The sequence below is a fragment of the Parasteatoda tepidariorum genome, chromosome 3 (assembly GCF_982258835.1).
Source record: "Parasteatoda tepidariorum strain Cologne lab strain chromosome 3, Ptep-v5.0, whole genome shotgun sequence".
Lineage (NCBI taxonomy): Eukaryota > Metazoa > Arthropoda > Arachnida > Araneae > Theridiidae > Parasteatoda > Parasteatoda tepidariorum.
In genome coordinates this window covers 99,886,752-99,902,885 of record NC_141757.1, presented here as the reverse complement: position 1 = coordinate 99,902,885, position 16,134 = coordinate 99,886,752, and the positions used below count along the sequence as shown (strand labels likewise).

Sequence of the window (16,134 nt, the reverse complement as noted above, 5' to 3'; positions counted from 1 at the left end):
TTTCTGTCTATAAAAATATTTTTTAGGTCTACGTTATTGGTCTATTTTCTTATGTCCTGTTGTTATTTTATCTAAAGACAAATGAATAAATATTTTTTGTACAATATTTAATCTTGATGTATTATGGTAAAGCTTTCTTAGATAATTTGCATTGTGTATGTTAGGTATTTCAGTCAAAAAATTTTCAGTCTTGGCCTTTTTTCCAACTTGTACCCATGAACTGAGCAGCGCTGTTAAACTTTGTAATCAAAGGCTTATGCTTATAATCAACAATAGATCATGGAAACCAAGCAAATTTGCTTTCTTACGAGTTTTATTTATCAAAACATCAGTCCCGAATACTTGTTGAAACTCCTCGGTTGGATGCGGTTTTTCTGAATTTCTTCGGAGAGCACTTGTTGGTGTCCATCTGTTAGTTTCATGGGTCCGCCAAGTCGAAACATATTCTAAAGATCATCACTCACCTTCCTCCATTTAATCACAAAACCACTCCTAAACTGGGTAAAACTGTCTTAAAGTGTCCAAAACCTTAAACTTTGGTAAAAGGTAAAAATTCTATAGGTGTTACCATTGTACACATAATAATTACATGTATCAATAAATATTTGATATTTTTTATAAAATTTACTATAACCTATTAAAAGAAAATAATATAATAGGAAAAGGTTTATAATTTTTGAAGCTCCACAATTCATGGAACAACAAAATTGAATGCCTAATCCTTTAAATATAAATATGCTTTTAATACTGATAAATAATATTTTTGCATAAGGATAAATATGGCAATATTAAAAAATAATAATTTTTCTTAAAAAAATACTAAATTTGTTCAAAAATTAACCTTTTATTTTTCACAATATTTTTTTTAAAAAATTTTATAATTTCTGCATCACAGGATGATAAAAAAGACATCTATTTTAAAGAAAAAATGTTTTTATAAATTGAAAATACAAAATAACTGAAAAATGTATTAATAGTTTTGAAGGGCATAACATCAGTTTCAGTTACTGACACTGGTGATGTATCACCACTGTACTAAAAGAATTGAACATGAATGAAATAAAAGTATTCTTGAATAGTACTATAGATAAATAAATCTGTTTATGATGAACCAAGCACTTAGTCCCTAATATTTTAACCTGTATGGCAAGGCCAAACTTCAGTTATGTACTATTGAATGAGAGGACCAATTGAACTTGATTACTGATTAATCTTCCTTTGTTTAAATTGAAGAGTCAAACAATATTAATAAAGCATTATACTTTTAAAAACAATATTCTCTAGTATATATTTAATTATCAATATGTTATTAGTTCTATGTTTATTTTACCTCTTAAATATTGTTCAGATAAAATTGTGACATAATTTGAGTAAAAGTGTTTTGGACAAAGGGGTTTTGGACAGGACGGTTTAAACCATGGATTAATCCATTCTGTCCTAAACCTTGCCAACCCTGGATCAGACATTTCTCTGATATCCAATAATGACACCTTTCTCAAAGTCAGACAACTCTGAATTTCGTTGTATCTTGCATGAATTAATGCCAATGCTGTTTACTACATGATATTTAAAAACAAAAGGTATGCAATAGATCAGGACCTCAGATATACTTGTTTACGTGTGTATCCAAATACTTGTTGGTAGATAGTGTGTATTATAAGGTTTGTCTTGTATGAATTTCTTAGTATAGTTTGTAATAATGTGTTTAATTTTTTTTTATGTTTTAGGGTCAACCTTGTACAATACTGACAAATAATAAGAAAAAGCTAAAGAATATTGCAATTGTACTTAAGGTATAATTAGTCTTTCTCACATAATTTATTGTTCACAAGTTTGTAATATTCATAATTACTTAAAAATTTATTATAATTCCAGGATGATGATGAGGAGGAAGAAGAGGAAGTAGAACCTGTTGTACAAGAAGAAACCTTAGTCCGTGGAAGAAGAACTGCTATTTTGGATTCGAAATTAAGAGTAATTATTTTCATTGGCTTTTTTTTAAAAAATATATGGTTTTAAAAGTTTGCTTTTTCCATATAAATATTAAATTTAATATGTGTTCAGAGTTTTTTAAAAAAAAATCAATAGTTATTTTTATCTTGTATTACTACAAATGTTTGTGATACAAATTATGAATTTTTCATTTTCATTGATTTCGTTATTTCTAATTCTCGTCAGTGTTTTCATTACAGAAAAAAAATGGGAGAGAATTTCTCAAAAACAGGGTGAGATTTCAAAAAGTTAAGTGAGATTTCTAAAAATTAAAAAAAAACCGAGTAGACTTTTAAAAAAAATATTTCTTTAATTATAATAAATTTTTAACATCTTCTGATTTCTAAACCATTGAACATTTAATATTTTTGCTGCATTATCATATGGAAAATGTTCTGTATCTACTTTTTCATTAGCTATTCTCATTAGGTTTGCTCAAATGCTTACCAATCGATCTGTTACAATATTTTGTTTTAATTCGGCTTGGGGGCTAATAACCTTGCAACAGATGCTGAACTATTCGGAATCACTAATTAAATTTGTAGCATTGTGCACACACTTTCCTATCCTCTACATCTGCCAGCATAGGTTCTTCACTTATTTCTGTTATGGAATAGTGAAGTTCGTTGAAGTTATTTCCATGTTCATACTCTTTGTCAGGTCTTCCAGATTAGTTTTCACAGACTTAAACTTTTACAAATTGCTCTAAATTGTCGATGAGGGAGTTTGGTAATTCATTAACAGCGAAAACTAGAGATAACTTTAAACAACTTATTATAAAGAACTCACTTTTTTTCTCAACACTTATCGTAGCTGTTTTCATGTCTTTTTCAAAATGGCAGAAGACTAAATTTTTTTCAAAATTCGAGAGATTCGTGCATTTTAAAATTGATAAATTCAGTGCGCGAACTTCTCGCGTTAATCATTTTTTAATGCGAGAAAAGAAAAAAATATGCGAGATTCTCGCGCTGTAGTGAAAACACTGCTCGTTGAAGAATCCTTTAATGACATTTAATTGTATTGAAAAAATCTTATTGCATTTAATTAAGCTCTTACTTATTCTTTATTTGTAGTTAATAAAAGTTCTAAGAATAATTTTCTAAATCATATTAAATCATGAAACCCTTCTGTAAATTTATTATTATTAAGTTATCCTGATTAACTAAATATGATGAGATTTCTTTAATATATTGTCCATTTTGGATTTAGACTGAACAATCGGCAGAAGAAAAAAGGAAACAGCGTCAAAAAGAGTTAGCAGAACAATTGAATAGAGAAGCTCAAGCTAGGTTGGCTGAACAAACTGGTGAAAAGAAAGAAGAAAAGTAATGTTTTTTCATTTATTTATTTTTCTCTGTCAGTAAAATGCTAGCAAACTTGGCAATGTGTTACCCAAATCTGTTAAATTCACAATTCTAACTGCTTTAAAACAAAAAAATATAGGTTGTTTGGAATTAAATTTTCTCCAATGTTTTTACTTAGTTACATGTTTACACATAATGTTTTTACAATGTTTTGATTCCATATATCTCACAAATGCATATAGACTTAGAACTCCTTCAGTGCTTCATGGTTTGAAATGAAGATCTTTTTTGTGATGTGTTATAAATGCAAATTGAATATAATTGTTTAGTTGAAACAAATTGTTAAAGTTTATTGTCTAACAAAAGTGTGCAAAGTTTAAGAATTATAAAGTGCTCACTTTAATCATCCAATTAAAATTATTTACTACTAGACTATAATCATCTCAATTCCCTTGCAATAATTACCAAATTTTGTTCGTACAGTAGAGAACCATTTATCTGGTATCCAGAAAACCGGGAAGAATTTTGCTTGCTTTTCCCACTATTTTAAAGTACTATAAGGATTATAAAAAAAAAAGCAGAAATTTGACTCATCCTTAAAGTTGAGTAGAGGGAAAGGGGGGAATTATTCTCCTCACTTGCCCAGAGGAACTTCAATTCTTCCCCTGACCTTGAAGATCATTAGATCCAGAGGGGGCAGGGAAGGGACAAATGTTTTATTTTCTCCTGTGTTTTCTTTTTCTGATAAGCTGCCATCAATCAAACTTAAAGGAGTGGCAAGCTGATTTCGTTTTCTCTTTGATTTACGAGGGGGTGGGGGAAATGCATTGCATAGGCATAGCAATGAACGTTTGAGTTAAGGAACTTGAAACATCTGGCTAAGAGTATTGATTTTAAAGGTGAAATGTGAGATTTATCCACTTCAGTTACTCAGTTTTGTTATTTATTATGGTGAATTGTTTTATTATTTCAGATAATGCATTATTTAATCACCAGTTATATTCATCTATTTGACATCAATTAGCAAAAAAAAAATTTTTTGTTTAATAAATTCTGATTTCTTAGAAATGCGATATCATTAGCAAGTTTTTCTTGATGTGCAAACACATCTGCTTTCCTTAAAAATAGTCTTTTAATAAAAAAATAAAATAAAAGGAGAAGATTGTTTATTAATTTAAGCATATAATTATTTGTTAATAAAAGCAGGTGCTTATTTTATAAAGAAGATAGTAGTTTTTTTTTTTTTTTTAAATTTTGATTGTTTTTCTGATTCCACTGCGTTTTTTTTTTCTTTTAGGATAAATTTTATTTTGTACTCGATAAATTAATCCATTTTATTCATAGATTTTATCATTAAGTTTTTTTCTTAATTCCGTTTATCTTATAATATCCTGTCTCTTCAAGGTTTTAATACTTATGTTAGTGCCTTTTTTAAACATTGTTTCCGTTCCATAATTTTCAAGTGTTGTTTTTATTTAGATTAATAAGTTTTCTATTCATCCTCCCCCCCCCCTAGTATAAGTAGGTATGAAATATATTGCGTTTTTTAATTATTGGTTTTGTTTTATATTAGTTAATTTTGGGATTTTAATTATCAAAAAATAACTATGCAAATTTTGTATTTTTTAAACTTGTTTTTCTTGTCTAAATTTGCAAATGTTTTTATCCTTATAAATTTTTTTTTTAATTTAGGAAATCTTTTTGTTTTTTTTTTCCCTATTTTTAAATATGTTTAACTTTTTCTTTCTAATTTGGGTTTGATAAAACATCGAATAATGGCACTTTTGGCCGATCCAGAAAACGGGGCAATTCAGACATCTGGAATAGCGATGGTCCCGAGCATCCTGGTTATATTGGTTCTCTACTGTATCAATTTAGATTTTTAAGGTGAAAGCAAATTAACTTTTAATAAATTGATTTTTTGCTTTTTAATTTTATTTTGTTGATGAAACATAAATGTTGCTGGTTTTTTATCTTCTGATAGTTGTATAAAAATAATTAGTTGTATATTTAGCAATATTTAATTTTATAACTTAAAACCTTTTTTCCTCGCTAGAGTGAGAAAGTCAAATGTCTCTTATAAATCAGTTGGTCAACTTCCAAAAGAAGATGAGCTTAAAGAATTAAAGTTGTTTGTTGGTAAGAAAATATTACCTTCATGTATATTTAATAAAGTAAAAATTCGTAATGGTTTTAGTTTGATTTACATGGCCAGATTGATATATTTGAAACTCATTTTTGCATATGTCTCGTTCAAATGTTTTGTAGATAGTCAATTTTGCCTCAAACTACATCTGATTAAATAGTTTAGGGTGCAAAAGTTGTATAGTACCATGGCTTTACTTATTAAGCCTTTGGTGAGTAAAGTGGACATTCTTAAAACATTTTTGACTAAATACTTAAATATATTAGATTGATAGCTTATATCTTTTCTGCATTATCGTTAAATAATTAAACTAGATGGGTCTTAAACAGAATCTGCTTTCTGAGACGGTAAAAATTGTAATTTATACTTCTTGAAGATTTTGAGAAAAATATTGTTTCTTGTTATTTTGTGCTATTGAAATCCATTTCGAAATTGGTGTGAAATTTGGAGAGTTCAACTCCTCCAACTCTCCACTGCCTTAACTTAAGATCCAATTAAATGCCTATTTCGCTTAGTTATCCTGGAAATAATTGTTACATTTATAAATTTTCTTTAGCCTGCGATGTTTAATAAAATTCAATAAAACTGATATTCATAATAAAATAAATGTTAATTTTTATATTTTAAAGAAATTTTTTTAATTGTTTCTTTTCAGATAGGAAATATGAAACTGTTATTCTTCCTGTTATGGGAATAAATGTTCCATTTCATATAGCTACCATTAAAGTAAGTATCTGAGTTACAAAAAAAACAATCATAATTTTGCTGAGGTTGTATTTTAATTGTTACTACCGACTTTTCATTATAACTTGAGTAGCTTAGATTAGCCAAAATAACTTCCACTTTTGATAATAGGAAGCTTCTTATGTTATATGTGTACAAAAAAAAATTGCAGCATCATCTCATCTTAAAAATGAAGCTGAAAATCTCAATTTAAACCAATGCGAAGGACAAACTTAAAATTATCAAATATTTTCCTTCCCTCTAATTTTTTTGCTGATGTCCTATCACTATTGGGATAACCAATATTGGGATGTCTAGATTTTTTAATATTGGTCCTGTACAGTGTCAATATCGACCTATATAGGACTTATATTGGCTGAATAATGATTATAAAATATTGGGTGAATCTGACAATTCAATATAGTGCTGATATTGGTTTTAAAGTAGCAGTAAAATAATTTGAGAATCTGACAATTCTATATAGGGAGCCTATCCAAAAAATATTGGCCCTTATTGTGCCAAGATTCGTGAATATTGGTCCAATGAGAGCCCAAGTTATTTTTCTGCTAGGGATGATATCAGTGTACTGTTCATTAAAAAATAAGTGCTACATTCCAGAGTGTGTAGCGTTTTCAATGCAAAAAGACACAGTTCGCATTGTTATATTCAAGGTTTTCACAATTAATTCAACCCCGATCTATTTCAGTTTTGTGTCAATCCGTAGCGTATGAAAACGCCATTCAATTAACACGATTCAAGATTTTTTACAATTGTCAAAAACAATGCCAAAAGGTTTTTTTTTTTTTTTACGTGACTTAAAAAAGGATAAAACTGTCAATCGTCAAAAACTTTCAACCCTGCCTAATTAATAATATTTTTTTAAGTGCTTAAAAATATTTTTTGAGTGCTTAAAAAGTGCTTATTTTTTGTTGAATAATTTGGCTACGCACCCTGACATTCCTTGAATGTCAAGATTATTCTCTCATTACATTTCAAGGGGGGGGGGAATCTCAATTTCATGATCCTGAAATTTTAAAAACTATGAATTTAGGCCTTATATCTTACCTAATACCATTAACAAATGCAGCAACAAATATTTTTACATTTGCCATTTCAAAAAAGTTAATCCATCATTTTATTTAAAAATAAAATAATAAGAATGAACAATTAAATGATTACAGAATTGTAAACCAAGGATCTGTACACTAATTTAATTTTAACAAAAATACTTAGTTGCAATCCTCACAATATTTTTTCCTAAGTAATAAATTTTCTAGGGTTTGGGTCTTTGTTTTGATTGACAGTTGAATATTTTTTCATGCAATTTATGATAATAATTATCAAATCTGTGCTTATTGAAAATTTAACTGTCAGTCATTCACTAAATTACAAATGTAATATTTTATTTAGACCGTACTTTTCTGCTTAACACTATTTATGCAGGGATGCAATTGAGTTGTAATCAAAGTTAACACAAAGTGAAGATTTTGTTAATGTGCTAGTATATTAATAAAATTTAAAGCATTAATTCTTCTATTGAAATAAATTTAATGAAAGAAAAAAAGTAATCATAATTCTGCTGAAAAAATTTTTCATACAAACCCGCATGTATGGTTCATACAATTTAAAAAAATTAAATCTCAAATGTCTTTTTTTTTTTTTTTTTAAATTTGAAATTTTGTGTTTTTTTGATTTTTTATTTAAATGCTAACATATTTAGCTTTTACCCTCTAACAGTTCTGCGTTTAAAAAGTCTTATTTTAACCTGCAGTCTGGTTTTTCCATGTACTTCAATAGAGAACTAGTTTATCGGTGAGAAACATTCTCTCAACTTCGCCCTTTTGTTAAACCGCCAGTGGGTTAATTTATCACAAGCTTTATTTGTTTATCGCATGTTTTATTTGTTATATATTTAAACACATTTAGTTTAAAATTTTTCATTCTAATGTACTTTTTGTGAACATACTTAATTACAATTTAATCTCAAAATAATATTTTAACTTTATTATTAGGATTTCATCAATTCAATTATTTATTTTTCATTTCAGAATATCAGTCAGTCTGTAGAAGGTGATTATACTTACCTCAGGATAAATTTTTTCCATCCTGGCTCAGCTTTAGGAAGAAATGAGGGGAATATCTTTCCAAACCCAGAAGCAACATTTTTAAAAGAAGTGTAAGTATTTCAATTTCTTTTTATTTTATTAATTATTTAGAAATACAGGGGTCTGTCCAGGCCAAATTTACTACCGTTTAGCGGTACCTTCACAAATTCAACTTTAGGAAAAACGGTACTTTCACAAAATACTTTTACCTAAAATTTTATTTTTGTATCCCGCAAAAAACGATAAATCCATATTTTTACCACATTTTTGTGCTGATTTTATTAATATAATTTTTAATTTTCACAAATTATGTCTAAATTTTCACAAAATAGGTACCTCGCAGAAAAACCTAGACAGACCCCTGAAATATATATATATATATGTTCGCTATATAACTGAAGTAGATTTAAAATGATCAACGCCTTTTTTACTTTCTGAAAGAAGTTTTCTATTTCCCTTAAATGATATTTTCAGATACAGGAATGTTATACGTGTGCCTTTTCCATATTTTTGTAAAATCTGCATTTTTCTTTATTTTTATAAAAAAAATTAAAAAGCAAATTCACATAGTCTTATATTTTTTTCTTTTTGTTCAATCTGCAGGGTATCCCCGCACCTGGAAAGTCATATATTTCAGTATTGAACAAAATTTATCATGAATTTAACAATTTTTTTAAAAAAAGTCATGAATTTAGGTCGACGAAAATTTTTTTTTTTTTTTTAAATGCAATCCTTCCCCAATTTCATGGTATTTCCGAATATCTGAATTTGTAACAAAATTCCAACTCTGAGTCCTATTTTATTAAAATATAAAAAGTTTTTATCATTTTTCTTTAAAAATTATGCTGTTCTTTCGAAAAATGAAAGAAAAAACATTTCTAGATCGAAGTATCTTTTAAACTTATGTGATTTCAAAATTATTATTATTAATCTTTTTTTTATTTTATCAATTTAAAATTCTAGCTGAAGCAAGCCAGTAATTGGCAAATTTTTTCAATTCCAAAATGAGAACAGAAAAATCAGTAATATTTCTTTCCTTTCTGATGAACAAGAAAAGTATCTTTAGAATATAATTCTGCAGGAAAAAAAGAAGAAAAAATTATTTGCCCAGCTATTATTTTTTCAGCTATTTTATTGCTTCAACTGTTTCTTTACTCTTGTTTTTTAAATTTAAATTAAATAAATATGAAGATGCAGAGTATAACAGTTTTGGTTATACCCATCATTTTAATTAATATTATAATAATGCTTTTATATTTATTATTCTGTTTTTGTCGAAGAAAATAGTAACTTTGTTAAGTCGTGAAAAGTTCTTGGAATTAGACGTGGAAAGTCATGAATTTGAAAATCTAAACTGTAGCAGATACCCTGAATCTGATACCGACTAAAATGATGGGTTCTTTTAGTAATTAGTGTTTGAAAAAAGTCAACTAATTATGAATGGGTTTTTAGAACTTAGAATTTTCCACAAGGTAACCTTTCTGATGAATATATTCTATTCTTTATCCTCAGATTTGTTTATCTGAACTTTAAAACTGATAACTTCTTAGCATTCACAAACTGGTTTTTCATATGCTGTTCCCGAGGGAAAGTGGTGTTCGCAAAAAACTGAAATTTTATGTTCCATGTAAATTGTTTTTTCCCCTTTTTATATGTTAATGTGTAATGTTTATTCTAATTTCAATATCCTTCATGCAGTACATACAGAAGCACGAATATTAAAGAACCTGGTGAATTATCTGCTCCTTCTACAAACCTCAACACAGCATTTAGGCTTATAAAAGAAGTACAGAAGAAATATAAGACAAGAGAAGCTGAAGAGAGAGAGAAAGAAGGCATTGTTAAACAAGATACTCTAGTTCTCAGTTCAAACAAGGGAAATCCAAAGCTGAAAGACTTGTATATCCGACCTAATATATATTCAAAAAGAATTTCAGGCACTTTGGAAGCCCATACAAATGGTAAGATAATATTTAATCGCCGGTTTTTTCATTTGTGATTACTTTATTTTTTATGTTCCTTACATTATTTCTTTAAAAGATACATTACTGACATTTCCAAGGGTCTGACCTCTTTATATCCTGTTTAGTTTTAACTGTTCTTGTTTTTTTCATTTGGTTATTGGTTTTCTTCTAATGTGATCTTTTGTTTTACTTGGAAAAAAATTTGCTCTTTTATGGCTGAAAGATTGGGAAAGAAAAAGATCTGAATCTTAAAGAGTAAAAATTTCATCCACCTTTTGCAATCTGTAATCTATAGACCTCTCTAAACTCCACTATGCAGAACATGTTCTGAGTCTGGAGAAATATTTGTACGAAATGAATAGTTTGTTTACTGTTTTTAAAACTTAATCATCAATATTGCAATGTATTTAGTGAGGAAGGGTACAATGTAGATGTATATCCAAATTTATCATGATCAATTCTATACCAATTTCAGGCAAAAAAATTTTATCATTTGCTTATTATAATTGCATTTTTTAAAATTGTTAGTCTGTATTTAATTTTTGATTTCTTTAGGTTTTAGATTTACATCAGTACGGGGTGATAAAGTAGATATTCTTTACAATAATATCAAACATGCCTTTTTCCAGCCCTGTGATGGAGAAATGATTATATTGCTACATTTCACACTTAAAGTAAGTTTATATCATAATGAAATATTATTTACAGAATACAAATTATTAACTCTGCTTAAATAATAACAATTTTAAATGATGAAAATTTTAAAAAATGATTTAAAAGTTTATTGGTGCATGTTTTTATAATTAGTATTTATATAATTTTTAGTTGTTCCATATACAGGGATGAGATTTTTAGCGTATTTCCGCTTTTTTTACTTTTGTGTCTCGAATATCCGTCTTTTTATCAAAAACTCCGATTATCAAATAGTTTCTCTTTTTTTAAAAAAAAATTTTAAATAAAGATTTTGCTTTTTCGAAAAATTTAGCTGTTGAAATAAAATAATTATATTTATTTCCGATTTTCAAAGATAAACAGAAAATTCAACCTACATATCTGTCATTCCTTCCACATTCTTATATTTTAGCTGTTTTCGCCCCTTTTACGCACAGAAGATACGATTTTCCTCATTTTTACCCGCCCGCCAGATAGTTCGTATTTTCGTACTTAAAGCATTTTAAAAGTCTCAAGCTCAGAATTTGCTATAACATTTCGATTCTTATTCACGCGATTTGAATATACTACAATATGATTCTTATTTAAGAGATTTAAAAATCCAATATCACTATTTGTATTTACGCGTTCTTAAAAACCTATGTAACGATTCGTATTCTCACGAGTTTGAAATCAATTATCGCGATTCTTGTAAGAAGTAGGTTTTTTTAAAATTAGTTACTATAAATGTGACTGTTTTTCTATCAACAATTATTAGCATATATAGGCATATTCGAAACTTACATTCTGTGCTTGCAAAGAAGAATGTGACGAAGGCAGGTAAAGAAAGAAAAAATAGGATTTGTGAAAAGATGTTTGAAGATGGACTAACGACTAAATTAATCAACATTCTGTTTCCCCTCATTCACAAGCTGCATTATGAGAAATTTGACCTAGTTAAAATATTTTTTGCTGGTTTTGTAAAACATGAGGCGTTTGCAGCAAATTAAGCAAAAAAAAAGATATAGCAAACAAAAGCAATCACTTAAAAAATTATTCAATTTTTTGTGGAAAAGAGTTTTTTAACTCAGCACCGAAATTTAAGAAATAATGCTGTTGTTATTTATGATATAAAATGCGAAATTCTTTTCATATGAAAAATAATTATCTAAACAGTTGCTGACTATCATGTAATTTTTTCGAACTAAAATAGCAATTTTTGTTGTTTGTTATCTTACATTGTCAGGAATTTATTATTAAATGATTGCACACGCGTAAAATTTACTCACTTGGAAATTCAGCTTTTTTGCCTTTTGGCCAATCTCATCCCTGCATATATAACTTATGAACACTATTGATTGACCTGCCAAATTGCAAAATTAATATAAATTAATTCTAATATGTTTATCGGTGGAGCTATTAATGCATATGTTCTTAAATATCTTAATTCAATCTAAAAATTTTGTTTCTCCATTAAATACCTTGATAAATTTAATGGAGAGAGCAAGTATTTCTGATGTCATATTTGTTTTAAATCAATTTTGATGTTACTTTATAATCACAATAACTTTATCTGCTGTTTTTCTTCTTGTTTTAGAACGCCATTATGTTTGGAAAGAAGAGAAATAATGATGTTCAATTTTACACAGAAGTAGGAGAAATTACAACTGATTTAGGAAAACATCAGCATATGCATGATAGAGATGATTTGGCTGCTGAACAGGTACAGTTTAGCTTTTTTTTCAATGAAGATCAACTTATTCGAAGCACCTGACTGTTTGTTCTCTCGCCCTTTGACAGATTGTTCTAAAATATATCTTTGTATTTAAATTTATATGCAACCCTTTACGTAAGGAGGGATTTAGGTCTGTGAACTATTTAGATCTATGAATTAAACTAGATCTGAGCCTTTTTTACTAGATCTCTGCAATCATTCATCGTGCAAAAAACAAGTTACTGTAAGGTTCGCATAAGTCTAATTTTATTATTTCAGAGAATAGTTTAACTTTCATAAAAAAAGGTGGCAACATTCAGATATGTAAATAGAACGCTTCGCAAACGCATATATTTCGCTGTTATTATTTTTCATTAAATACTTTTATAAAATATCTCTTCGCTTATTTACTGTATTGCATATTAATTAAATTCCTTGTCATTCAACTTTATCTTATATGGCGCAGCCGTCTTTTTAAAAAAGAACCTTTTTACAACTTCTTCTTTGAACATCGAACTTCTTCTATCGCTACATTTTAAATTCTTTCCATGAAATTTTGACTGCCAACGAAGCAAAAAAGTATTCATCATTGGCTGAAACTCGCCCAGGTAAACCTATTTTGACAAAAAATAACATATTTAACCGAAAAAAAATTTGAAAATTGGATTCCATTATATACTGATTTCTTCTCGCCAAACATACGTCGCAAAAACAGATTCGCTGCACTTTTCTCGCCAAGATGTCAACAGACGTGAATTCTGTTTTGAATGCCTTGAATGTGGAACGACTGACTCATTTAACTGTCGCCCAGTTAAAATCAGACTTGCGTTTAAGAAATCTTTCGCCCAATGGAAATAAAAATGATTTAATATCGCGTATAGTTAATGATAATATAAAAAGAACAGATGATGGAACTTTAGATGAACTTTTAACTCTTCGCACGCAATCGCCAAATAATGACAACGATACACAATATTCCGAAGAAAATTGCTTCGAAAACTCAGAATTATTGACTAAAATTGAATTACTTCAGAAACAAGTGGAAATTTTAAGCAGTCAACGTCAACTGGCCCCTTCACCTCCTCTCTCGCAAACTGATTCTAATATTGCAGCAATTCTTGCTACATTTATGGAGACTCAAAAACAATTACTGGACAGACAAGTAAGTCAACCAAATATCATTCAAATTACATCCACTAATGATACCGCAAATTCCATTTCAATATTTAAAGGAGATGCTATTGATAATGCTTCTGAATGGATAAAAGAAGTAGATAGAATTGCGACACTAGCTAATTGGTCAGATGATCTTAAGCTAACTAATGCTATTTCTCGCCTCGCAGGATCTGCAAAAATTGGCAAATGACACGAGGTAAAATTTATAATGACTGGACTGAATGGAAAACTGCCCTCGCTGCCAGATTTAAAAGACGCATTACAATGCAAGAATTTTTGGCTCATCAGAGCGCTCGTAAATTAAAAATTAATGAAAGTTTAGTTGACTATATTTATGCTAAGGATGCTCTTCTTGAAAAAGCTCCGTTTACTATACCACAAGCTGATCGCATTTCTATGATAATTGGAGATATTACAGAAGAAAAATGGCAGATTGCATTAGCTACTCAGAATTCCTTTACTGTAGAAGAATTAATTGACAGAGCTGCCGCACTTGATGCAATTCGAAGTTTTAAACAAGAAAATATGTCACGCCAATCAGCTAACAATTTAATTTCAGTACCTCAACATCAGTCAAAAAATTTCATTTCGCACGTTGAACAAAGACGTAAATATAACCCTGCTACTGACGATGTTCAAGATATTACTTGCTGGCGATGCGGAGAAAAAGGTCATGCTTCTTTTATGTGCAGTTTACCTCCTCCTCAACGAAATTTACCTACAACTCAATCACGAAATTCTTCACGATCCGTTCAAGAATCCCACAACAAACCGAGAACTCAGCTCCCGTCAACTAGACATTCACTTAGTTCCAGTAATAATGAACCACGCAGCTCCACCAGTTCAAATTATCCAAATTTACGTCGCAACACAAATCGCAACATTCCTCCCACAAGATCTGAGCCTGCAAATGAAAATGATCATTCTATAAACTGTATTAAAACTCAAACAAATAAGCGTGCCTTAATACCTGTTACTATTGACAATAATACAGAAATTCAAGCCCTTTGTGATCCGTGTGCAGATATTACCGTTATTCAATATTCTTGCGTTCCTATTAATGCTGTTATTCACCCATGGACTGATGGACAATTTCAAGTCGTCGACCATTTAATAAACCCTATTGGATGGATTTCTTTAAACATAAAGGTTGGAAACATTGACCATCTAATGACCAGGGTTTGAATCTGCTCCGAACTTCCATTTTCGCTCATTTTGGGATTTGATTGGCTACACCAAGTGCAAGCTAGATGCACTTACGACTCTAATGGTTCACTATGTATTTCTACGCCATCTGCTCTCCATCTATACGAATGTGTTCATTCTTCGAAACCTAGCATTAACTGTATTGCTTCCAGAGAACTCTCAGTACCATTATTAGACGACGTTGTTAAACCAAGTAAACATCCTCCTCAAATTGAACTTATTCCAAAATCTGCAGGACTATCTGAGCTTCAGCAAACTCAACTTGATGCTATAATTGGACAATTTGCAGAGATATTTTATTCTGACGATGACAATATTGGACTATGCCCGTATGTGGAATTCAAAATAGAATTGCAACATGACAAGCCTATTCGTTGTCGTCCATATCGCCTTACAGTACCAGATCGCCAATTTATGAACACTCAAATTCAAAAATAGTTGAAACAAGGAATTTGTCGTCTTTCTAACTCGCCTTACGCCGCCCCTGCCTTCATCGTTGAGCAGCCCTTCCATGAAAGCACTCCAAGACGAGTTGTTGTAGACTTCTCACGCACTATCAACTCCATCACCAAGATTGATCCGCACCCAATAGACCAGATGGAAGATGTGATTAAACGAACAGTAGGAAAACGCTTTAGTACTAAAATGGATGTAAAATCCGCATTCAATACCATTCGCATCAGAGAATCTGACATCTACAAAACTGGTTTTGTAACAGCTGACGGACATTATGAATTTCTTCGAATGCCATTTGGTGTCACTAACGGCCCATCTACGATGACAAGAGCAATAAAATGTGCATACGACCACCTTGCTGAACATAATGTAAATACATATATTGACGACATTTCAACTTCACATGATAATTTTGATTACCACCTTAAAGTTATTTACAATATTTTTCAAGCTACTCGTAAAGCCGGATTCAAGCTAAATCCAGGAAAGTCGCAATTTGCTGCATCAGAAATTTCTCTTTTTGGTCGAATTCTTTCCCAAGATGGCGAACGCCCTGATCCAGAACGCACAGCAGCAGTTGAGCGTTACTCTACTCTAAAAACAATTCATGAAGTCCGCAGTTTCCTAGGATTTGCCAATCAGTTTAGAAAGCACATTCGAAATTATGCTGTTGTTGCAAAACCGCTCACAAATATTC

General features: G+C 29.7%; 1 protein-coding gene across 1 annotated transcript in view; it reads left to right on the top strand.

Annotated features, from left to right (window-relative positions):
* dre4 (SPT16 homolog, facilitates chromatin remodeling subunit dre4) overlaps positions 1-16,134 on the top strand; it is a 45,002-nt gene that overhangs the window by 12,854 nt on the left and 16,014 nt on the right. The window contains exons 11-19 of the mRNA XM_016071908.3: positions 1,728-1,793; positions 1,876-1,974; positions 3,202-3,317; positions 5,353-5,435; positions 6,098-6,168; positions 8,214-8,341; positions 9,969-10,231; positions 10,790-10,908; positions 12,483-12,608. Coding sequence (XP_015927394.1) covers positions 1,728-1,793; positions 1,876-1,974; positions 3,202-3,317; positions 5,353-5,435; positions 6,098-6,168; positions 8,214-8,341; positions 9,969-10,231; positions 10,790-10,908; positions 12,483-12,608 — 1,071 coding nt within the window. The remainder of the gene's footprint in view (positions 1-1,727; positions 1,794-1,875; positions 1,975-3,201; positions 3,318-5,352; positions 5,436-6,097; positions 6,169-8,213; positions 8,342-9,968; positions 10,232-10,789; positions 10,909-12,482; positions 12,609-16,134) is intronic.